At 33.2% G+C, this 27,498-nt stretch overlaps 1 protein-coding gene and 1 long non-coding RNA gene across 2 annotated transcripts in view; one reads left to right on the top strand and one right to left on the bottom strand.

Annotated features, from left to right (window-relative positions):
* Positions 1 to 87: 87 nt before the first annotated feature.
* Positions 88 to 27,498, bottom strand: part of UBL3 (ubiquitin like 3) — a 47,131-nt gene continuing 19,720 nt past the window's right edge. The window contains exons 2-4 of the mRNA XM_011058246.2: positions 12,273 to 12,381; positions 11,384 to 11,548; positions 88 to 7,995 (exon numbers count right to left, since the gene is read on the bottom strand). Coding sequence (XP_011056548.1) covers positions 7,931 to 7,995; positions 11,384 to 11,548; positions 12,273 to 12,381 — 339 coding nt within the window. The 3' untranslated portion in view covers positions 88 to 7,930. The remainder of the gene's footprint in view (positions 7,996 to 11,383; positions 11,549 to 12,272; positions 12,382 to 27,498) is intronic.
* LOC147906623 (uncharacterized) lies at positions 12,389 to 26,898 on the top strand. Its single transcript, XR_015548277.1, has 2 exons — positions 12,389 to 13,107; positions 13,181 to 26,898. It is a non-coding gene; the product is annotated as an uncharacterized LOC147906623 (long non-coding RNA).

The following is a 27,498-nucleotide window of genomic DNA, read 5'->3' as shown; positions in this document are numbered from 1 at the left end:
CTTCATAAATATCAAAAATGTCTTTTTCAAAACATTACGGTTTTCAAGATCTTTTCCTTAATCAACGCTTGCAAGTGATATCGCACATTGAGAAGAGTTACAAGGTAAATTTATTATAGAAGCTTTTACGTTTGTAACAATAATTCGAAATTAATTCCACCGTAAAATGGCAAAATGCGATGGGAGATCTAGAGGATGATCTCCCGCCTCTTTTTCTCTCTTTTACAGTTCGCATATGAATTCGACATAAATGATAGCCTATTCATAATCTCGGACGCAGCTTAATTGCATAATGAAATGAATACAATGCAATTGATCTTTAAGAATACTTTTTAACTTTTCATTACATCTTTTTTTAATAGTACATTCACGATAGGACTAATAGAGTCTTCTTCATTCTTCACGTATCCCTTCCATAAATCTATAACATACCGAGTGATGTGTTGCTTTCTCTCTCACATTCTCACTCTCTTCCTCTCTCTTTTACTCTCTCTCTCTCTCTCTCTCTCTCTCTCTCTCTCTCTCTCTCTCTCTCTCTCTCTCTCTCTCTCACTTTCTCTTTCTCTGACTCGCAAATCTTAAAATCTTACGAACTAAACAATTTATTTCTCTATATAAACAGCATTTTATAGATAATCTACATCTTATGATCTTACAATAAAAAATATGAATCATGGGGGCAGGATGTGGAGAAAAAGTAATAACGTCTTTAAGATGTTCGCTTATTAAAGGGGGGGAAGGAGTAACGCTCTATATATATATATATATATATATATATATATATATATATATATATATATATAGATTCCTTCTAAAAAAAAAACCGCTTGAAACGAACATACTAAAAAAAAAACAATGAGTAAGTTGTAATGAGTGCATCGTGCGAGCCATTCCCATAAACCCACAGTATATACAATGTGTGATCATCGTTAGATTTTCATCGTTTAGATAAGCGATAGGAATAGATAGGAGTAACATTACCCTGCCGCGAACGCATGCATTTCAAAATTCTCATTTGCCTTGAAATAGGACATAAAAAAAATATCGATATTGTCTGAAATTTAAGTGGCCAACCTTCGGGAGCATGTAGGGAATCGATAAATTAAGAAAAAGAAATCTTTAGAGATATGCTCGTTTTTGCTTCGTTTTAAAGAAAATCGTAAAAAAAAGATAAAATGTAATTTTCGGTATATCATTTCTTCAAAGAGAAATATTATTTTTTATGAACGATTTTAATGATAATGTTTCGCAGTTATCGAGAATATGCGCGCCAATTTCTAGATAGAAGAGTGCCGGATCGGCGGATCATTATTGGAAGTTTATAACAGAAATTTCTTAGTGTAATTGGTAAATGAAAGATAAGATTAACCCATGTTTCTTTGTCTGCATTCCAGCGGGAGTGTTACTTTGGAAACTTTTCAGCAAGAGACACAAATTAATACAAGAGTCATTCTATCCTTGTTCAATAATTAGGAAGAAACAAAGACGGAATAATTTGTGTCGATTTGTGCCTCTGCTGGAAAGCTCCCATCATCAATCATAATTCGTTGGCGACTACGTAAATCTACCAATCGACGTCCAGTAAATATCAGATTAATGTCTTCATCTATGTATTTGAAGAGAAATGAAATTAATATTGCCTTCTCTAACAACGATACAAGAAATGAAAGAAGTTATATTGACAGATATCGCCATAACGTTATATTTACCCAGCTTTTTTTCTTTCGTAGCAGCAACAACATTTTAACTCTATTCCATTTTTCGTTTTGTACAAAATCGGTCTTTATACCGATTCTGAATTTCTTCCTTATTATTTGCCATAGCATTTATAATAAATTGAAAGGAATATCGAGACCAGATCAATGTTCGACTGCAATACGAACTGTTCGTACAAGATACGATGCGTGCATTGCTGCAAGAGAGGCCAATATTTTGAATAATAGGCCTGTTCTTTTTAATTGAACTTGGACGGTTCATCTTTTTCTTTCCAAAGTGGAGAGAAAAGGAAGAAAGATGTACAAGAACTGTAGCTAAAAAGAATAGACCTCATCTGCATTAAGCAAGTGACAATGAATAAATAAGTGTGAATGAATAAGTAATAAATAAGTACAAAAATGAAAATTACGTTTTGTCTTTTTTTAAGATTTTCTCCAAAATGAAGCAAAAACTAGCATATCTCTAAAGGACTTTTTCTTAGTTTATGGATCCCACGCTCCCAATATTTGTTTAAATTCGGGACACACCCTGTGTAACACTGTAACTGCACTAGTGAATTCGATTATTGGACGAAATAACGAAAATTTGAAATATTAAGCTTTTATATATGTACGATTCTAAATAAATTCGTTGTTTATAAAAATTTAATAAGACGAATTTATTTAGAGTCATACACATATCATTAAAAGCTAAAGGCTCCTGAGTAATCACCGCAGTCATATTAAATCATAAACGAGAAATGATACGTTCATTTTTTTTTGCATGCCATTGTAAGTGAAGATTCAAGTTTTTTATAGCGGTCTCATTCCATTTTATTCAAATTGTCCTTAATTAATAAATAGAATGCAAGGAAAATTAACGTGTCACTTATGACACATTTCTCTTATGACGTCATTTAATATGGCTTTAATGAATATGACTTTAATGAATATTCAGGAACTTTAAAACAGCAAAATTTGAAGAGAACATGCGGCTGATACTCGAAGAAATTTGGTCACTACTATATCTCTTGCATAATATTAAAATTGAAGAATACTTAGATTTAAAAAAAATTCACTAAGAAGCCCTCATTATTGCATGCTGTTAAATTCTTTTGTTTCTCAAGAAATTACTAAATAAATGATAAGGCAAAGTCCAAATACTTTTTCATCATTGCATATTTTTTAATTTGCATAGAAGATCAACTTGTATTTTTTACTGTAGTGCGATTAACTTAATCGTTCCGATTTTGTATCGACATTAATAATCAATAATAATAATTTATCAATAACATTTAGGCTTGATATCGCGATATCAATAAACGCTAATATATCAGTCTTGATCAGATTTGTTCTTTGTGTTTAAATTGTGGATAGGAAATTCAATTCGCAGATATTGGCCAAATTCAAATTTTATCGTCGCGATTTGAGCTCAATATATATTTTAAGTGACGAAGCGTTTTTTGCTAATGTCAATGCCCTTGCTGAATTATAATCGGCAAACGCTTCTTGCACATATATCAATTTCCGCAAAGAAGTACAAGAGAAAATACTTTGCGCCTTAAAAGCTGATCGCAGCAGGGGAGGATCGAGAGAAAAAGGGATAGCGGAAAAAGGACAATAATAGAAGGAGAACGAGGGAGACAAAAAATTCTGGTATGGCACAGGTTTATGAGTCAGGCAGGTACTATTAACGATTTTGAAATATACAAACATGGTCGCCTCGCGCTTCACTTCGCGAGTGTGTACATGTATATGTGTGTCTGTGTGTCTGTCTGTCTGTGTATGTGTTTAATGCATCCAGTAAAAAAGTCTATTGTATAGAGTGTTCCTGGATTAAATCTTAAAATATGAATTTAGGATCTCAAAACAAATAAAATAAAAATTTTCATCTGTAATTTTATTCACAAACTTCGTTTGAGAGATACTGACTTCTTAAATTATAGAACTGAAATTGAAATGAACAACGTCGAAATAATCCAGGTGATTTATCCCTTTTGTTACTTTACAATAATAATGTAATTATTAAATGTTTTGTTCAAAATGTGACCTCTAGCCTCGAGATAAGCATTGCAACTATTGATGAGGACACAAATGGCTGATTGTGTGTCTTTTTTTTCGCACGCTTATACTATCTTCTGTTTTGAAACAAAAATTTAATAATTATATTTTGATTATTGTAAAGCAATACAGACAATAAACCTAAATTATTTCGACATTATTTGTCCCTATAGTATTACTGTAACTTAAAAGGGCAATATCTCTTAAACGAAGCGTTTGCGAGATTTAGAATACAAAATAATTATAAATTTGAAATTAATTTATATCATAATAAAGATAATTATATATACATAAAGTATGTCCATATACATTTCTTTTTCTTTTTCAAATCTCTTCGTTCCTACATACGAGAAAATTGATAAGAAAGTGAATTGAAAAAATTGTTAGAGGAAGATTATTTTTTTAAATAAATGAAGTTTTAAAAAATGAGAAAAAATTGTCATCATATATATAATAATATATAAAATTATATGTTATTATACATATATAAAATATTGCGTAATGTAATCGCAATTTTACCTTTTGTAAAGATATATAAGTGCAATGCAGAAGTTTTTTTTCTAATTATTTTTTAATTATTCTTATCAGTTCCTATACATTTACACACACACACACACGCACACCACACGCGCGCGTGCACGTATATATGAACATATGGACATATTTTACATGTAATTATATATAATTAATTATAAATAGACTTTTTTACCGGGTGTATATGAAATAAATTAAATATATAGCTTGCGCTTTGATATCGCACAAATTCCTGGCTTCTTCTTTCGCAAATTTAACTACGGTAAGAACACTGCATTATATATATATACACAGGGTTATGTATTTCGTAAGAGTTACAGTACGATTAATATAAGATAGCGTGTTAGAGAGTTACATTCGTGTACGCGCACGTAATGTTGCTCTCTCTCTCTCTCTCTCTCTCTCTCTCTCTCTCTGTGTGTGTGTGTGTGTGTGTGTGTGTGTGTGTGTGTGTGTTTATTTATGTGTGTTCACGCGTGCGTCAGTGTTAGTGTCGGTGTATAGAGAATCGCCTATAACGCATTCGTCGTAACAGTTTGATTGGATCTAACTACGATCGATATTCGAAATGGGCATATAAATTCATAGCGGAATTATTATTCTTGGGTCTAACGAGAGCGACGTTCTAGGCCCGACAGATTCGCGTGGACGGGTAACACGAAGGGGTAAGGGGAAGATGGGCAAGAGAAGGTGGAATAATAGAAGGAGGACCGAAGGGAAACTCGACGAGGGCAGGGAGGAGAAGGAATTATATATAACAGGAAATATATTTGAGTTTTCATTTAATCATAACTATTCATTAGAGATCCAATGTCTTCTCTCTTCTCTCTCTCTCTCTCTCTCTCTCTCTCTCTCTCTCTCTCTCTCCCCGATAATCTTATACTCCGGAATACTAAACTCTCAAAGTGACGTCATATAATATTACTTTTATTTTAAATTCATGATAATAAAGTCATCTATGCGTATGAGAGCTTAACTGCGCGTCAACGTGTCTCATACTGTCGCGCATGCACGCCGAAACGCGGAATGCGCGTGTCGATGTGCACTCGCGACTTCGATATTAATACGTATATACAGTCTATCGAGAAAGAAAAATACAAATATGTATATAACACGCGAATATATTCCTCGTCCGATTCGAAGGTAATCCCAAGTCATCTCCGTTCGATGCGTCCTGGCATCGAGTTTTTTCTATTTATTTTTAAACGAGCTTTGAACCCATCAAATGAAACTTTTTTTGTGAACAAACAAAAAAGTCACACAATAAACAATAAAAACTCGTTCGAAGCCACTTCGATTATCTTCACCGAAGTATGTCGACATGGCATAGATAACTTTCGGAAGTTTTTATCGTTTTTACGTACAATCAACGTAATACTCTAATTTATAATTTATCGTACACTTTTTATTTTATTTTAATGGAGTTTACACGCATTAATGGAATTCGCTTTGCTAATCAATAATCAAGATGATCAAAAGTGTGCAATGTCGAATTTTTCGCAAAAAAAAAAAAAAATCGAATTTACAAGGAATATACTCGTAAATTTTCGCATTCTTCTTTCTCAACATCCTGTACATACAGGGAGTCTCTGGTCAGTCGCGCTTTTGTTCGACGATAAATATCATGAGAACGATTTATATCAAATGAGTTTAAAAAAATCCCAAATCCAGTTGGTGCATCGTATTCCTCATTATCAATCTTAACGTGTTGTCAACATCACGCTGAATAAAACCTATAACAGTAAAGTGATTTATCTGCTTCTCACGAGTCAGTCTCTCACTCAGAGACTGTCGCCACTGTGAAAATTTTTTCTCTTACGTGCGATTCTCTTTAACTATCAATGCGTTAAGTATTATCGACCGAATACGCGAATGACTAGGAACACCCTGTATATACATATATATATATTTATATATATATAACATATATAATCGCTACCTGCATATCACAACATAAATTTTATTCTCTCTTCGATTCTCTCTTGCTCTCGCTCTCTCTCTCTTTCTCTCTCTTTCGCTCTCTCTCATTCGCTTCCTCTTCCTCTTTCTCGCTCGAACGTAATACACTCAATTTACGCAAGCATGCACACGATCCCGTCTACATAATTATTATAATGCTGCAGTACTGTGATAGTGGTTGAGTTTCTAAGCATTGTAGCGCCGTTCCAGGGCGCGTCTCGAATGTACGCTTACAACAGAACGTAGCCTTTTGCTACCCAATCCCTCTCCCTGGAAATTCTATTCGTCTTACCGTGCATACACACGAGTTCCTTATACGGGGCGAACAAAACAAGATTACAAACATCCACGGCGAATGCGTAATTGTTCGCGTCGCCCTCCTCGATCTTCGAGGCCGGTTGCACCGACGCAGAGTAGTGCTCTAACTGCGGTTAATTGAACGATAGTTAAAGTTAACTGACATTTAACTTTCTTAGAATCCGCCGATTCTGATTTCGCTGCGCGCGCGAGATAGATGCGGAATTAAATTAAATTTGTTAAATTAATTTAGATCAAGTTGAGAGTGTGTGAGTAATCGAAACTTAAGTTAACTGAGAGGATTAACGAAAGTTAACCGACTTATAGATAACGTCTGTCCCTCTCACATTATAACTATACGGTCATAAATCTAGGAAAAGACGGGGCATCGCCGACCAAAATTTAGTTAAAACTGTTAACTAAATTTACGATCGTCTCTTTTCTTCATCGATATCATAGCTATATAATCTAGGGAAAGGATAAGGAATCCCTAAGCACAAAATTTAATTAAGACTGCTAACTACATTTACGATTATTTCATTTATATTCTAATGTAACAATGTAAACGCTGTAGAAATGAAGAAATACCGCCGTATGAAATTAATCAGAATAGTTAATAAAATTGATTATATTCAGTTAACTCTAAGTTAACTCTGGGTCGTTAAACAAAATTTAGTTAAGTCAATTAATTAATCTTACGAACGCAATTTCATAATTTTTTTCTCTTTTTCGCTCTTTTTTTTTTTGACGCTGCAGTCATCAATTGGAAATGGACAGAGAAAATTGTTAATCGATTTCAGCTGTTAACAAAATTTGTGACTGATCAAATTCTTTTCACGTTCATCTGTATATCACAACATGAGCCATAGCGTCCAAAGTAACTTTGCCTAACTTTGCTCGTTACTTAGCTCGAAATTAGCCGACCATCGTTATCGGCATAATTCGATCTCTTCGCAAGCTAATCGACGTGTCGACAATGATCCGACTTCTCCATAACGAAATACGCTCTTCTTCTTCTTTTTCTTCTTCTGGAGCAGATTTCCCTCGTGAGTGTATTGATCGAGCACGCATTACTGCCTGCCAAACGAACCGAAATAAGCGACCGGCCCAACGACGTGGGGGATTCATTCATCGGGGAACGCATCATTGCAACGCACATCGCTCCTCGATGGTAGTCGGCGGTAGTAGATATCGCGCGAGCGAGACCCTCTTTCATCCGACAATCCGTTTCTCGTGCTACACTGCTCACGAGCTCAGCCACTAACGATTATACATCAGCACGAAATCTTAGAAATCATGGCTCAGCGCTGTGGCAGCAGCCCATGCCGCACGCCCATCCGCCATGAGATCCACCACCGACATCGGCGACGGTCACAGGGGATGACTTAGAGTATGCAGCAGGAAGCCGAGCAGCAACTACTCCCGCCGCCTTTACTTTTTTGTCTTTGATCTGCAACAAAATGGCACATATACAATTCATTCTCATACCCTCGACGTCCTGACTAACGTCAGTTCGCTTAAAGAAACTTAAAAAAAAACTGAATAGTACCCGCGCGTACATAAATGTCGTGTGTCAAAAATATAAAAAAAGTTTACTTAGGTTTTTGTAAAGCAACTCTCCGACCCAATAACTGAAACAAAAAATTCATTAGTCATCACAGCAATAATGACTAATTTCTTTCGAAAATTTTACTTGTACATAATAATTAGTCATCTTTTCAATTAATTTTTATATTATTCAAATTGAATAAATAAAGATTCTTTTCTAAAAATGACAATTACTAAATAATATTAAATGCTACTACTTAAACGGTCAAAGAAGTATTCCAATCTTTTTCTCTTTTGTTTATATGTAATCAATGTATTTTTTAGACACGATTTAAATGTCTGATTACACAATGCTAATTTTGTTTTGAGCAAAACAAAATTATTTCATTTTATATTATTAATTTATTTACTGTGTGGAAACATACAGTGGAGTTGGAATTTGCAGGGATAAGAATTGGGAAAACTCACGTTGGCTCAAGAACTAAGACGGTGTTTTTTTAGTCGATGTCATGATTTTCGGGATCATCGGGCAGGATATACATGTACTCACCGTTAGGAAGAATACCTAGAAAGATGAATTGGGAATAACTGTCGCTTTTTTTATTATTAATTTATATAACAGCATAAGCATTCAATAAATGAATACCTTCAATTTCTACAATAGAATCGATATTAGTTTTAAGAATCAATGAGAAAAGTAATATAAAATAATTTGGAGTTATATATTAAAAATGTTAAAAACAAAAAATCTATATACACACAATGTACTTTGTATAAATGTTATATAATATCGTTGGTTATTCTAAATTGAATGTAATAAATTTAGTGAGCATAAAGCGGTTATCAATTACTATGCAATAAATTAAATAAATAAAGGAATTATGTGCGTTTCGTCGATTATTTCCGTGTGTGAATCCATTGTTAGAATGTCAAAGTTTCGTGAATATTGCAGTTCACTTCATCAGAGCGAGGGGCAGTCCGATACTGAACAGGCTGCTTCTCGCCCTGATGAAGTGAACATTGCAGTTCACTTCATCAGGGCGAGAAGCAGCCTATTCACAAACGTTGGTATTCTAATGATAGCTCTGGAGACGGAGATAATTTACAAAACACATAGCTTCTTTCTTTCTAGAAAGTATTCGTAGAAGTCTCAAAAAGTATTATTCAATAAATAAAAAAAGTATTAATTAATAAACACTTAAACAAATGAATAAAGTAATGAATAAAAGTAATTTAACTTGTCCTACTTTTTTTATCGTCATCAATTTTTTTGATTGTCTGAAAACACGCGGAAACAAATGAGGTATCTCCTAAAAAAACTTTACGTTATTGATACTAAGACTACATGAAAGAGCCAATTTAGAAAGCAGGAAATCTCCATTGTGTTGTAAAGTTGCAACGTATTGTCATGAAGTTGCACAATGCATAGAACCTCAACGATTATCTTCTCCGTCGATCAAAGCTGATTATTAACTATCTGCCGGCATTTTATCCGTCGCATTTGTCGTCGCATCGATTAATAATTAGTGAATGATATTGCGACGTAAGGAAGGAAGAAAAAGGAGATAAATTGTCGGATTTTAGTTAATATAACGTATAATTATTGTTCAATTGTCGTTAAATTAAGAATCACCGGAAAAGCTCGCAAAAGCGGAAGTACGCATGCCGGAAGAGACAGAGAAATTGCAAGAGAAATGCAAAGAGTTGCGAAATATGCATTTTACACGAGATTATATTGACTTCGTACAAATAATAATGACGACGTTGCACAAGAGAAACTGATGATTACCCATTTGATGAGACGACTGATTATACCAATTAATATTCTAACTTTCACTCGGTTGCACAGTAATCTACGTGAAATCAATAGCGATACATGTGATTCTATTTATCAGTGCTTGTGCTGTCATGTAGGATGCGTCAGAAAGCGTAGATGAAGTGCAGATTTAAGAATTTCTTCGAAGTTGTTCTTAATTTAATAATCAAAAACATTAAGATAAAAGTAATTTCTTAGCTATAGATCATAAAAATGAAAGATTTTTGTCAAGTTAAATAAAGCTACAAAATATATCTCCTAATAAAATTAATTATTTTATACAATTATAAAAATATAACAATACATTTCATATTTGTATTATAAAAATATTTACATAGATATAACATTTATATTATAACAATTTCTATTATATTATTCATTTTTATGTTATATTTATATTATTCATATTAATTTAAAATAAATGTTATTTTAATTATTAGAATTATACTTTTTAATTTAATACTGTTTTATTGACTACAACAACTTTTTAATGATATTTTAAAATATTTTTATCCAAGGACGTATTTGCCGAAATATATTTACATATATATTGTCGATATATTCCATTCTTGATTGCACGTCCTGTATAAATCACTATCATTTAATGACTAAATAAAGCTAATTCTTTTTAATTCCGTTATAATGAACATCGATGGAATACGACATTTTCGCTATAACGAAGTGTGATTGAATCTTCGCGTCTAATACGCGGCTTGATGTAACGAACTTTTGGTGTAATAAATTCAATTTGGAGATCCACGGCGGCAGCTCGTTGTAACGAGATTTTACCGTAATAATTACGCAAACGCGTCACGTACCGACGCGATAGATTTAGTTTAGGTTTAGAACAGCGAGTAAACAAATTTAAAGAACGATAACGAGTAAAGATTTAACTGGATATTAATAAAAATGTGGTAGAGTGTGTGTATGTGTGTGCGCAACGTGTTTTATATGGGTCGCAGAGAATTAACCCTTATCCGCGAGTAATTTATTTTTCTCTGAGGATAATATAATATATATAAAAGCATAAAATGCATATATAAAAATACAATTAAAAATTATAATGCACACACTCACACACACACACACACACACACCCACACACGCTCACGCACATATAATTAAAACAAAACAAAAAAGAAATTTCTTAATTTGAAATTTATCTAGAAAAGCAACGTATCAAATTTTCCTGGAAATCAATAATTAGAATCAATTTCAATTATACGTTATGTGAATAAGCGTTAGTGTAACATAATAAAAGGTAGATCACCGTTTAATTTTATTGTAATAACCTGTAAAGGTATTTTAATTGGGATTCTTTGATGAAGTTTATTTCAAACAAAGTTAAAAAAGGAAATTTTTGTGCGTGTCTGGTGAAGAGTTTGCCGAGGAAAATGAAGGAAAAGGCATACAAGAAGTTTCGTAACGACCTTCACGAAGGAAGAGATAACATGGACGGATCTCGCGAATTCACCTTGAGAATTAGGCTCCGGAAGATTCTCTCGCGGCACCAGATGCATCACCGTGGTTTTTCCGAAGGGAAGCCCAAGAGCACCGAGCGTGACATTGCTGTGCAGGAAACGACCCTGGTAGATTAGCCGCAGGATCTCCGCCTTGGCGACCGCCTCCTCTGCCCAGTCTGCAACACCAAGATAACACTTGCAGGATACTGAGAGTTCTCCCCAGCTCGATCTAGCAGTTTGCGAAAAGTTTCCGAAAGTGTCAAAACTCCTCGAACCTTAAAAAGCTGACGCAGATGAAAGTATTTGCAGTAATAAAAGATACGAAACGAGAAGAATACGAGCTTTCCATCGTAAAAACTGTGTGTGAAATTTTCTATATATAGTTTCCATTCTTCACTTAATTTTATAATTCTTTGATATTACAATTCAAACTCTTTTTTTTTTGCATCAGTTTATTATACGTGAAAATGATGAATCAACAGCATTATTTTAATTAAAAATAATTTTGTTCATTAAAACAAATAACACCATTAACGAAACAAATACTTAGGCTCTTGTTTTAATAAAAATTTATTGTTTTAAATACTGTTGTTGAATCAACAAGATCATTTTCAATTAAAATAATGCTATTGCACATTTTCGTTAATTTCTCACTTTTTTCTGAATTGTTTCTCCTTAATTTTAAAAACTTTTAGCAGAGATTCTGCTAATAGATATTTTCGAATACAGATTTTATACAATAATTTTGCAGCTCTATTATCATAATATGGTGACACATCAACAATTAATGGTAATAATTGTGGGTGGCATCAAATGCCCGCTGTTATAGCAATAATAATAATAATGTTAATATTACGGATTGGTGCAAGCTGATTTTGCAAATGACAATGGCTAACTCACCTTCCGGCCAATTTTCAAACACATGGTGCGCTATATCGCCCGCGGAATCGCTTGGACTGAATAGGAACTCTTTTGTCTTGCCACTGACGAGGATGAGGCGTAGATTTATCTGTAATGTATAAAAATATTACGGTGAGAGAGATCAATTACGAAAGCAGAAATTTCATACCTATAAGATACATTTGATTTTAATCTCGAATTTTAAAAAATTCAATTTTAAATTTATGAAGCTGTAAATAGTGTACTCTTTATAGAAAGTAACGTTTACATTCAAATTAAATTCCAGATATTTATTTTATCCAAAGTTACTACATTATACATATAAAAGCTACAAACATAAAATATAATAAATATTGTATAAATACTTATATTTGATTATATATTTTTCGAAATAAATCGTAAAATTGCAATAAATGTCTTTTACAACAGCTGTTAGGAAAGGGTTAAACGAGCATGCGACTTTCCACCAGCATGCGGCAGCTGTGCACCGGCGAAATTACCAGGGACAGTCGCCCCTATGGATGAAGGCGAATTCAATTAACATCAGACAGGGAGGGGTGTGAAGATCAGGCAGCATAAATAATTAGCAATGACGACAACGACGAAGCTGGACCGGTGTGCGCGCTCGAAGGGCTCAGCCGACCGCTCGTCGTAACCCTTTGCGGTCTCCGTGGTCGCGACAATCTGCTGTTAAAACGTTAAATCATCGTCCCCGAGCGATTTGCATTATCGTCCGGCCGCACGCGAAGCTTCCCCTTGGCATTGCAGAATTTTCGTGCCGGAGACTAGCCGACCGGCTGACTGATTGTACTGTATTAAAGTGGGAATAATGCGAGTAAGCATACAACGAAACCGTAGCGAGAAAAGCGCAGAGAAAGATCTACGAATACTTTATCCGTTTTTTCTAGCCACTACTAATTTCTTACCATGGAAAACCTTCTGGGGAGAAGGGAGGAGGGAGGTGGATTTGCAAATACCGAGGAAAAGTAGGTTTCGAGAAGAATGGAACTTCCTATAGGGATACGCATTTTTCGCATGCGCTCTGTGCGAAAATTGTATATAAGGATGGAAATTTTAAAACCGGCTTTTCCTCCAGAGCGATGTTCAATAAAATTCTTGTGGAAAGTTTAACTTGATATCGTTCCACAAAAATTTTTTAGTTTTTGCATTAAACCTGTTAACAATGTCAAATGGTTTCTTGTATCAATAGAATTTCTTCGTTTTTATTCATGTAGCTTTTTTATAGTTGTCAATTTTTACTGTGAAAAATTTTTTCGTCTATTTGTTCTAGATTACATATATCTATATACGGTGTGTGTGTGTGTGTGTGTGTGTGTGTGTGTGTGATATACGGTGTATGTGTGTGTGATTGTGTGAATAAATATAATTTCTTCTATTCATCTGTACAATTACTTCGTCAGAAATTTTTTGTACGTTTATAAATATAGACCACTTAAACAAGCTAACATACAAAAAGCTGTATAATGCTTTTATATGTATAAAAAAAATTGCTTTTAGTTGAAAGAGGCGGTATATGTATGTGTGTGTGCGTGTGTATGTGTGTGTGTGTGTGTGTGTGTGTGTGTGTGTGTGTGTGTGTGTGTGTGTGTGTGTGAAAACCCAATTGCGCAGTAAAATTTTCTAATTATTTATGGAGAATATTTATAAACGTTCCATTACATCATATTTTTACGTTGCAAAAATATGATGTAATGGAATTTTATGTCAAACAAATAATCTTTGTTTAAAGTAATAAGCAATAAGACAAAGTTGTTGAATAAATCTCTCTCTCTCTCTCTCTCTCTCTCTCTCTCTCTCGTGCTTCATCAATATTTTATATTAATACGGATGAACTACTCTACTCGCAATGTTTCAGAATTTTCAGACTGCCTATGTCCCTTGTGAGATGACTAGTTCTGTGTTCCACTCGAGTACAAATTGCTGCAAGTTTTTATTCACAATGCAAAACCACGTTTTCTATTGATCAATCGATCGAAAGAGCGCGACCAACAGTTCCGACAATTCGCTCATTAGTATCCAATAAGAGGGGGATAGAAAAAGACACTCTGGTTGTGTGTGTATGTGTGTGTGTTAGAGAGAGACAGAGAGAGAAAGAGGAGCACTTCACTTCTGTTAATTTAGAATTTTAGGCTCACCGAGCATGCATAGAAGAAGTGGTCCTCTCCTTGGTACATGTAACAGACTCTTGAAATGCTCTCTGAACAGACTCTCTCCAAATCCACATGTCCAAATTCACGAGAGACGCAAAAGAAATTTCCACCGAACTTTAAAGAGACTTATTCATGTACCAGTCGATTATTCAAGTCACATTGCTCGAGATCGCGCATCTGTATGTACCACAAAATCTTTTGCGTTCCTTTTCTCAATCGTTCCTCATTTATTTATGTATGTAATATAGTGCAATAATAATTATTATATTTTTATGTTCTATTGTGTGATATCTTTTAAATTATTTAAAATACAGTAAAACGCAGGTTTATACATAAAAAAAGACTATGATATATTTTTCGTGGTCAAAGATACGAATAACACTGTCCAATACATTTTTTAGGTATTTTAACTCAAAGTTATAAAAAAAATGCTATTTTCAGTATTTTTAGGTTTCTCGAAAACCTGACGTGATAAAGCAATTTCATTTATGGATTCGTTTTCAGTGACAAAAAGTCTAAAAGAATCGCTTGGTTCCATTCGTGGTTTAAAGTCCGTGCCGGACAGTGTAAGTTATACAGGAGAAGCCTTGAATTCTAAACAGAAAATAACTTCTAAGCATTATAAAAATGAAGCAATTACACATTCTTAATAGGTCACTCTATATAACGGACACAGTTAATGCAGGTACCATCACCTGGATATCTAGCGATGCGAATCTAATGATGTCACCATTGTCAACGACAAAAAAATGAATATTTTCTTTCTTTTGTCACGCACTGTCTGATCAAACTTTCGCTGCTTTCACCTCGTGGAAAAAGCGCAATGAGTCTCATTTGCAAAAAAGAAAGAACGACCGAGATTTTTAAGAGTTAATTCTGTATTCTGTTAAATAACTTGGATAGAAATATTATTTGAAATGTTGATATTATTAGGTGTTGGAATTAATTCGTAGCGTTTTACAAGTGATGGGAAGTACTTTCATTAATGTATTTTTTAATGCTCATGTGAAATAAATAACATTCTTTCATTAAAAAACGCTACGAATTAATTCCAACACCTAATATTAATAAAAAGATAACAAATATATTATAATTAGTTTAAAAAATAATCATCAAAAACACAAGAATACAATTATAAACACACAATTTAATCGTAAGTCTGCATGACAAATTTTATAAAATGGAGTTATTCGTGAAATGTGCCTTACATTAAAATATTATGTAATAGTAATTAGTTTAAATCGAAACCAATATATTTTATCGATAGAATCGTAATTAACTTTCACTTTTGCACATGAAAACGTTTCACAAATCACTGAGTTAATGAAAGAGAATCTAGTTCCAAATATATTGAACTTTTTCGAAAATTTTACACTATTATAGCTTTAAAGGAATCTGTGCAGAATTGCAAAATTCTTTTATTCAATCAAAATATGTAGAAAAAAGGCGTAAGACTATTAATTTAATGAGAAAATCAGAAAAAAGTTAAAAAGTTGTGTAATGATACTCTCTAAATGCAAAATTTTTTATTTTCAATTCTTTCTCGATTTTCTTGTTGAATCGAATGTCTTGCATCTTTTTTTAACGCGTATTTTTAATATGTAAAAGATTTTACAATTTGTACAATGCCAATTCGAAATACTTTTTAATTTGTAATGTCGATAATTTTGTCACTTCAGGATCTTCTTAATGATTAACTTTTTATAATTTTAATTATTAATAATTAATTATAAAATACGCCATGATTATTATTATTAATACTAAAGAATATGTTTTAACAACGTTTGCCTAGCTGGCTCCCTTCCCCCCCACTTAATCAAATTTTAATAAATAAATTATATTAATGCGCTATTTATGCTCTCAAAATCCGCAAAAAAATTTTTGCGCTCATTCCGTTTAGCTAAAAAATTGTTTATGGGAGGAGACATGTTTTAACATATTTCCATAAAAATCGCAAAAGTTTTATATAGAAATTTAATATTGTAACAATATTACTTCTTATTCTTAATGTTATTCTTTCTAACAATATTATACGTTGTTCTAGATCTAGATTATTAATTAAACTACAGCGTTATATTTTTTATAATATGTTTTGTAATATTTTTGTAATATTTTTTTTATAGTATGTACAGGTTGGACTTTATTCAGTTTACAAAAAGGATAAGGACGTTAACTCAAGTGTGGATGTTACAAAAAGGCTGAGATAAATCTTTGAGCCAGTGCCGGATGGCGGATAATCGTTTTAAGTCCTGAATTCTACACGCAACTTCGCGATGAGTTTCACTAACTTATAATCTTAAAAGTGGAATCGCTTTAAATTAACCCGACGGATAATAGCCGAAGAAGCTCTATCAGCCATCAAGTTGCACGTGGATGTGGAAAGTATAATAAACGTCTCACTACCTTTCTAATGAAACGGATAAGTAGATTAAGAAGCTAATGCGCCATTTAAAACAGAATCGTAGGTTGATGTGATCTTTTTTCTTCATCACTGAGGTCATAAATTGTTCAGCTCATATCTAAAAATAATGTCACATATTGGCATATATACCATATCTTCTTTTTTTAAACTCAACTTTGTAAATAAGAGAAGCTTATGATCGATATAGATGTTGGAATAATACATGTGTATGTATTTAAATAAAATCTCACATCAGATATATGACGTGACAATTATTTTTCGCAACACAATCAAGTTATACAATAATAATTTCTCCAAATCAAATTAGATTGTCAATTTGACAATCTAATTCCTTCATTATTAGTTGGGATTTTTTTGCAATAAGTTCTTTATAGATTTTTAAAATACTATTATAATAATATTAAATCAATGACCTAATTTTTAGTTTATTACAGTTATTAGGGACTATTATCATCGAAGTTTGTTGCAAGTCTGAAAAATAATTGATGCGCAGTCGTATATTTGAGGTATATATATTTATTTAAATATATATATATATATATATACTCTCTTTAAATTCTTCAGAGTGAAATTTCACGATCTTTCACGAAAGAGTGAAAATTATTATTACCATGAGTCTTGAAAAAGAGCTCAATTTTCAATCTTTAAAAGAGTGAGGTTTATTCTAAAAGTAATTTTAATGTATATTGATTTTAATTTTATATTTATATGTATATTCATCTGACTTTGACGTAAGCAATATTTTTTTTTTTGCTTAATTGTTGATTTATTAATTTATTCATGTGACTGCCTTCTTTTTATCTTTTTTTAGCATTAAAATATCTTGATAACTATAAGTCGCATCAAATTAAAATTTCACATACATAATATGCTACCCGTGTAATAAAGATAAAAGAATAAATTCTCGTTATATTCTCTGTATTCCAGATTGAATTCTTGAAAGAGCTTCGATCTTTTATCTCTTATAGCGAAAAGACTTCTTAACGTTTCAACATTTACGTCAGTGAAATATTAATAATAAGTTTGCTAGAAGAACTTATTATATTACATATACATATTATAACGTATACATATATAAGATGGCTGGCTCTGAAAATTATCTTGTATTGCTTACAATTGTCTGTTAATTAACTTAAGGATCGATCGGGGGGGAGGGGCATCGAGCAATAGCGTTACACTACGATTTTCTAGGCTTTGTGGGAATTACGCGTAATGAAAAGGGAAGACGCGACAGGAGTGGGTGGGAAATAAGGATGCCGCGAGGAGCGGAAAGAGCGGAATTGGGCTAATCGCGAAACGTGTGTTCGCTGCGATGGGTTTACCTTGATTTTGCGAGCGCTCGATTCGCGTCACGAGGCGAGGTCATGCCGAGACCGGATAACCAGGTCATTGGGGCATTCGGATACCCGAGGACCGCGAATGGAACTACGTGCATATGCATGTAGAACGACCCACATCTCTCTACGCGCGCCCGCGTCCTTCGCCCGCAATATCGAAGGACTTAAACTTTTGACGCACAAACACGTAATAATGAAAGCACGCACGCATCTCCTTCTCGATCTAGACGCGGAGCAAGGCGGAGCAAGGCGTAGCGGTTTGTTTCTCAAGATCTCCTTGCTTTCGTCGTCTATCAAGACCCACGCAAATTTCAAGACATATGTAGGGGACAAATAAATATTTCGCTTGGCAGAAATTTTCTAATGAAATGATATCACGTGAATAAAGTGTCTTGTGATCATTTCGCCGCTTTACACAGAGATATTCCAATAGGATACAACAGATATTTTCTGTTTGCCTATTGTGTAGGAAATTAATTTCAATCAGATATTTAATAATAGGAGATAAGTGATTTTTATATACATACTGAGAGAAATGTGTTTGTGACTACAATATTATATGGCAAAGTAAGTATTTTTAGATGCTTTTATCTTAGTTATTACTGCTATAACATTAGTAATAATAACCTCATATTTATGCATTATATTTGTTCTACCAATTGTAACAAATGTATAGTAATAATTATAACGATAATTTCAAATATTAATATATAGTAAAATCCATATCGAGATATAGATTTTACTATATTCATATTTGTAAATAAGATAAACATTTTTATGTAACATATTTAATGCAATCGCAATTATAGCGCATAAAACTATTTTTTAATGCTTACTATTTACATGATAATAATTAAAAAATATATAAATCATTAAAAAACAATGACTTTTATGATATAATAATTGTATAAATTCATATCATTGCTATGCAGATGATCATAACACAATGTTGAAGCATCAGTTATAATTTGTAATTAGAAAATAATTATGATTATATAGACAGTAATAATAATAATAATTATGAATACATATATAGTTGGCACCGAAAATTACTATAAATTATAATTAAATTATCGTAATTGTAACCATCTTTTCTCCCACAATTAGAACAGGAAGGAATTAAAAATCCAGACAAATATTTATGATAAAAATATCTACAGAAATACAGTAAGTACAGAATAAAGATGAAATTGATATAATAATTAATCAATAAAGATAAAAATAAAGAATAATATGAATTAAATATCGCCAGTGGAACTCTAGCTGCAGTATCGCTGCAGCAAAAATGAAATTAAACACCGTATAATGAAAAGCAACGGTTTCACTCAAACGACCGCGAGACACAAAGGCATAGAGACATGCGAGAAACGGTTTCGATCTAGTTTTTTCCTCCCCTCTCTCTCTCTCTCTCTCTCTCTCTCTCTCTCTTTCTCTCTCTCTCGAAAGAGGAGGAACAGCAGTCTGGCACCGATCTTGCATTTCTCATCGCGCGGAGGCGCCGCGCTGACGTTGGCCAAGTTGGCGGGGAACCCACTGCTCTATCTGCATCCACTATCGCCATTCTTGGCGACGACGGATTACTTCATCGGGAAAATCGCCCTGGAGGCGACTCTTCATCAACGAAAATTTGATGAGAAAGCGTAATTAAAGCGGTGTTTCTTAATTTACTTGGTTAGCCTATAGACAAAAGTTGGAGAATATTGGCAAATAATCCGAGGCAAGTTTTCTTAACACTTTGTTAGTAACGTAATATCATAAAAGAGAAAAGAGGGAGAAGCGTAAGATAGCGAAAATTCGAAACGTAGGGATGTAGGATCATTTATATAGCGATGAAATATGCGTGCAATTTTATGGGATACATATTTTACTATTTTTTAATTTGATTTCAACAAATATAAAATTGCAAGATTCATCTCGTTTAACAAGTTAACAGGCTGCATATGCGCACGTGCGCGCAAGTGAGATCTCATACATATTTTCCGAGATGGGTCAACGAGATACTGGAAATTATTCAGATGGACTGTAAGTCGCAGCGTATATCTGCAGCCAAAGTTGACTTCGCCTTTTCGTCTCGGGACTGAAGAAATATCTTGTCTGATGGATATCTTACTCGTCTTCTTCTCGTTATGGCATCGATATACCGTGGCGAGGTCTCTCTTTGTCGAGAAAATGAGAAACGGAGTGCCTCTCTACGAAAGACATCCGGTACCACACATATACCCCGGGATGGTCATTTCCGGTAAATCGAATTCCAGGACTCGATAGGTCATCTCCCAATTTCGTCGAAAATAGAATCAAATAAGCACCAATATAATATACACACGCTAATATAATATACACAACCACTACTAATTTATATAGATACTTGAAAACAATTGATCGATGTTTCAATGGCAATACAATTCTTGATAATAACCAATTAATTAATTTACCGAATTATTTGATATTGTGTTCGTGTTTGTACGGACAAAGTATCACAAATATTAGGTTAAATCATAAATAATCATAATTAATTTCCGTTTCTGGGAATAAATTGTAATGATACATTTATCACCCTAATGATTCATCATACTTGACAGATCAGACCATGTTTGAAGAAAATAAGTATTTCGCAGTCTTACAACGACGGTGATAGCGTCGGAATAAAGTAATAAATTTCTCAGCCTTAAAATGAAGGAAATAAAAATGTATATTCGTCAAATCTAATTATTATTGGAGTTTAAGCAGAGGAAAAATGCTACGGAGGTAGCTAAAAAATTTACAATATTTATGGTCAAGGAAAGAGTCACAACAGACAGACAATCCATGTAAGGTCACCAGCAGGTAGCCAACAGTTACAACGAAACCAACACCACGATTGTCAACAGACAGTGAAGGTTCTGTTAATCAATACTAAGCCATCATTGACAAATGACTGGCTAAGGTGAGTCAGTGCTGGACCAGTAATTTCAGGTACTGGTGCTAGTATTGCAGTACCTGAATTAATGGCAGTCAGTACTAGCCCAGTACTGAGCTGATTGTAAAATTCTATATGAGAAGTTAGAAATTAGTTCACAAAATTTCATTCTGGAGATACGTCGTTGAAAGTAGAATTCAGACGTGGGCGTTCAACAGACTTTGATGAAGCTTTAAAATCGTTAGTAGAACGTAATTGATGGAATGGCAACGAATTATTGCAAATAATAGCGGAAATATAACTTATTAAGATATAATTGTTTTTTATTGAAAAATAAAATCCATATACTAAAACGGAAATTATTTCTTTAAAACAGGAATTATTACGACTCTCTCTCTCTCTCTCTCAACCTAATATATATTCCGTAATACTTTTTTATTAATTTGTAATATTTGTAATATTTTATTTATTTTTTGTGCTATGAAAATGTATGTCAAGTTGTTAAATCTTTTAAATCCAACATATACATCTCCTTGAATATACGTAAAAAATCAATGAGAGAGTGTAATAAATGTAGGTTCGGCCAATGCAAGTTAAATCGTTAATGTTGCTGCATAGAGGATCTTTTATCGGAACGATTAACTTTTCGACTACTCGCTTTTGTCACTTTGATCTTTAAATTAAATTATATTGAATTAAAATGTCTTTTGTCAAAATAAAAATTTCATCATGCGATAAAAAGATCCTCTCATTTCGTTCATTTTGTTCTACAATTAATAGTATGCGTTAGAATTGAGAAAATTTGAGAAAAGCACGAAAGTGTATTCTCTATGCGTGAACACGTTGCATCTCACACTAGCATTCCTGCTGTATCGCGTTTCAAGAGGAAGCCTTGGGAACGTGCACTAACCCCATGTATTGCGAAGTGCGGTATCTTTCGACTGCCTTTCTCTCAATTTGTTGGTGCTGCATCGTATTTTCTAGTAAACAGCGCAACACGACGACAATAATCTTGAATCAGCTTGGAGTACATCGTCGTTTGAGGATTGCCCACCATCGCTACTCAGATTTTTAATAACGCACGGCAATTATATAATTTAAAAATAATCTAGGTACAATATAAATTAATTATTAGATAACACGTATATGTGATACATTTATTGTCAAATCAATAAATTTAATACTTCGTACGTTTAATATAAATAAATATAAATAATATATAATTTTATTGACACAGTCATTCGCGAATCGATAATTTCAAATACACGATGTATACACAAGTGCGATTTAAAGTATTTCAAAGTGCGTTGTATGAGATTATTCATTAATAATCTCGCGAAATCGAGCCACATGCGTTTATAGCAAGTCGTTTCCACAGTCTTCGTGGAATATCTCGAGCTGGCAATTACGTTAATTACAGGGTGACTTTAGGTTAATAAATACTAATGCTTCGCCATCCGGTGCGAACGTGTAATGGAGTGAATCGCTCTTAATCACTCCTCCACAATATATAAAACCAACAAATTCACCGCGAGATATATCATACGATGTATCTGTTTAGAAAATAATATTTATAGAACATGTATAAAGTAGAAAAAAAGCATATTTTTTACAGAGGTTTTTCTAATATCTCATTATTTTTCAGAACATTTCGTTTTTTATCATATCTTCGCATGATTAAGAAAGTTTTTTTTTTATATATGATTATATGTATTATCTATTACCATATATAAATTAAATCTACATTAAATGTACCTTTCTGTCTTCAATAAAAAATTTTAATTTCTACATTATTTAAGGAAACATTCTATAATATATAAGAAAATGTTCTTATTACAATGATTAAACTATTCTGAACTGCGTCAAAGAATATAAGCCCAAAAAAAGCTTGTTCAAGACTTAGCTTTAATTCTCGTAATTCATTACTCCTGTTATAATACATTTTGAGAAATGCATGATGAAATCAGTATTTTGGATCTCGACTTAATATACTGGAAAAAAATAAGAGTAACATAAAACTTGTTGTGACAGATATCGTGTTAATATTACCTTAATCACGGTATTTGTTGTCGGCGAACCAAACATCATTATTTGATTTCTTATCGAAATAATAATCAAAAGTGCCAGCTTGGAGCGGTATTATCTGTATATCGTGTTCACTGATATTGCCAATGCCAGTACCGTTCCATTCAGGTTAATTGAATTAAGAACTCATTTCGCTTCGAACAGTACGGCATTTACAAGCGTTATGCACAGAGCGTTAATAAATGCGATCTTTACTAATTTCATTTACGGACAGTTTTACGAATTCGAAGTAAATTTTTTTTATACACGATTATAACATTTGTACACCCAGATTATTATCGAAGCAATGCAAAATAAAAAGCTTTCTGTGAATTAACTAACTCGGTAAGGAGAATCTCTCATTAATTTCAAATAAATTTTATTTTGGCAGATTTTTCAGTTAATTAAGGAATAAGGTATAAGTAATTAATGAAACACAAAATATAATAAAACAATCTGTAGATAATATTTAATACTAGATATTAACTTATTATGCTACACATAACAGTTAATTAGCTGCATTCTTGCTGTAATTATTTCAATAACAACGATCTTTCTTGCACAATCTCGTGTCCTTCGTATCTCGAGCAATGATATTTTTCTCATATCTACCATGGAAACTGTTTTCATGAGAAAAACGACTGTTCAACATGATAATGACTATTCACGTTAAATCGAATTTATATTTGGTTAATAAGCGATGCGAGCGAGTGCGAGTGTGAGCTTATCGGAGAGAAGTCTCGTCCATAAAGCGAGCGCAATGACAAAAACGCTGCCGGGATCAATCGGGGTTAACGAACGTAATTCCTCGGTATTCCATGGTGGCGAGTCCGTAAAAAGGTGGAGTCATACAAAGCTTTCGAGGGCGGCGAGGACGGTGGTTCTGAGACCGTAGAAATCCGCTTGTGAATCGCGTTAACAGGTCGAGCAGTTGAGAGATCGCTTTAAATGGATTGGCCGATATACAATCGGGTTAAAATACTACGTTTTAACATGTAACAAACATCACTATCATAATAAATCACGTGTCTCCTGTCTAGATATGAATCTAAATGTACATAGTCCCTGAGAATTCCGTAAGTCATAGGGTATCGATAAACAAAATCAATATTATGTATGTATCATTGAGATGATAAAATCTCTATTTAAAATTTAATCAATTCCAGTATTATTAATTCAATTACACACAGTAAAATAAGACGTAGATATTTTAAATCTGTGTCCTAATGTTATTTTATTTGGAGGCCCAAGAGTATTTCCAAGTATTCCGAAGATAACTTCTTGTATACGCAATTTTCGTGTTACATCGTACCGTAGAAACGAAAGTTTTCTGATGGATAGAATATAGAATTGTTGAAATCTCTAGATATTAACTGGACACTTCTCTGACTTGCGGTCCATTTTCTCCATTGTGGTACAGAGTTAACCCCGTCTTACGATTCATTGTTCGAAACATGATAAATTTCAGTCGGGAATATACCTATGAACCAATGCGGGCTATCGATTTTAACAGAAAATTGGACTCGTCGAAACTGGACTCTCAAAGCAAAACTAGGGCGCACATTTAGCTATTGAGATAAACTTGTGTTATATAGAGAAGAAAATATTTAATATATTTGAATTTTTAACATACTTTACACACTTATGTACGAATATAATCCAAATAAATATGGATTACGTTTCAATTGAAACATTCTTGCAGAAAGTTATGTATATGTTATAGTCGTATAAAAGTTCATGGGATGTCTCTCTCTTCAAGGATTCAAAGTAACGTAAAACAATTTTCAAGTTTCAAAAATCATTTAAAGTATATAATCTTACTATTTATTAGCTGCATGAATATTTTTGTCAAAAATAGTTGGCTCAACCGAAAAATTTCGGGACATCACATTTTATTTATTAGCAAATGAAGTTGATCAGACGATAATAGCCAAACTGTCTGGATACAATCGCGGCTTACATCATTTTCAGAATAAGCGAGTCGGCCGCAAAGTGTCGTTGCAGCCTGCACTTGCAAATTTATCGATCGACCCGACACGACGACTAACGGGCGTCGTCGTGGCATTTCGTTAACGCGCGTTGAAACCCACTCGTAGAGGAGGAAGAGGAGGAAGAAGAGGAGGAGAAGGAGAAGAAGGAGGAGGAGGAGGAGGACCTAGTAGCACGCGACCTAGACCCGACCTTCTCCAAGGTGTTCTCGCAAGAGGGACGAAGAGAGAGGGTGAAGAGAGGGTGTCCAAAGAGAGTCCAGCGGCATCGAATAGCAAGTGTGAAGGACACTTAACCGCTAAGTTCGAAGGATAACCCTCGGCATTAGACGGAGGAAGATTGGGGAAACAAGATGAATGCGTTTCGTAATAAGACCTCATCCGACGGGATCCATTCCTGCTGGATTTAATGGAAATTCTGTCTGAGTACGTTTAAATATTCCATTAATCCCGTACGACATGGATGTAATGGATCAATATATATTTGAAAATTTTCTTGTTAGTAATTAGATTTATTTATATGAAAATTATGTATCTCTTTGATACTTATGTATCTCTTTCATTTTTGTCGAAATAATCTCGTACCTACTTCTATAATTTTTTTGGTTGTAATTTCAAGAATTGATTGATTTATCTACGTTGTAATTGACTAAGTTATTTCAAATCTCTATTTTTGTATAACCAAATCGTCACTCTTTCGATATCACTCATTGTAAAATAGGTACGTATTTTTATTTCGAAACAATGGAAATTCTTAAACATTTTAAATATAGGTCATATAAGACATGCTTATCTTAATATATGCTAATAAACGTAATATACATGCTAATATATAACATATAATGCTAACTTTCTCTCTCTCTCTCTCTCTCTCTCTCTCTCTCTCTCTCTCTCTCTCTCTCTCTCTCTCTCTCTCTTAAAAAATTGATTCTTCAGTTAATTTTTCGGTAATATCTCTCTTACTTCCGAATAGACTAAATACACGTTATAAGCATATAACGAATTTCCGTTGACCGAATGCAATAATTATCTTGACCTTCCCAAACAATTAGCATGTTCATACATCTCCAAGCACTGCTACCATTTATTCATGGCAATCACGAAGCTCTCCTATTCATAAGATGTGTCAGAATAGAACTTTGTGTGAGGTGAAAAAAGTTTAAAATTGAGGATTTCATTCTATTTATTATTAAACAAAAAATAGAGAAGTAGAATGATAGTAAAAATTATGTATTTTATGATTTGAATAACTAATTTACTTGTAACAATATTATAATTACTAATAGAAGTGACATTAAAATAAAAACTGTATCTTTTGTATGTTTTATCCATAAAAAAAATGTTGCTGCCAATTCTGGAATGTGACAGTTCGAGTACGGAACTAATTGTTATATTTTCACAGCTTTATATTAAAATTAAATAACTTATTTGTACGTTGATGATGTTTGATATATAATTAGTAATATAGTTCAATAGTATAATAATAATTAAGGAATATATATTATAATGTATATATATTTAGTGTTTCAAAATTTAATTACATTCACTCTCTATTTAAAAACATTATTCATAAAAACAAATTAGTCTTCCCCTAGTATAAATCTATTTTAAAAAATGTCATAAAAGTAGTAAAATACAATATAGCGTTACGTTTGGATTATAACTCTCAAGTAGAATAAGAAAAAGATTGATTATAAAATAACCCCCCTTCAAATATCATCGAAAATATTGAAAAAATTTAAAAATATTAATAAATAACAAAATTTAAAATTATTTCAATAAAAAAAACATTAAAAATAGCGCAAGATTAAAGAAAATTAAAGAATAGTCAAAAATAATGCAATCGAGAGTAAAGAATTAAATTGAAGAATGTAAAACACCCGTAATAAAAAAACAATAATAGAGAGCGAAATTGCAGATACCGAGAGACGTCGAACAAAGAAAGGGAAAAAAAATGAAGGACTGTTGGAAGGAGGATCTCTATGCGAGAAGTTCGCCAGTGCAGTGGTTTAGTAAGGGACCGATCGATCGCCACGTCCGCTCATCCTCTGCTCTCCTCTCACCCTCCAATCAGTCACTGCACCACCGCCTTTTCCTTCTTTCTCATTCACCCTGCGGCGAACGTCAGCCTTCTCCATTCGTTAAGGCCGCATCACACCACGTATTGGAGACTGAGAGATGCGTTCACGATTGCGCATTGCAGTTTAGGCAACGTCTAATGGTTCGAGCTAAATGATTCTGCGATTAATTAGCAATCTGACGTCTCTTTATGGATTATAGTCTTGTACGTATACACGCAAACTCAGTGATCTGTATAAAGTTTACAGGATTTACTACTCTAGAAACCT

Source organism: Acromyrmex echinatior, chromosome 19 (assembly GCF_024713525.1).
Source record: "Acromyrmex echinatior isolate Ae372 chromosome 19, ASM2471352v2, whole genome shotgun sequence".
NCBI lineage: Eukaryota > Metazoa > Arthropoda > Insecta > Hymenoptera > Formicidae > Acromyrmex > Acromyrmex echinatior.
This window is presented reverse-complemented; position numbering and strand designations above follow the sequence as displayed.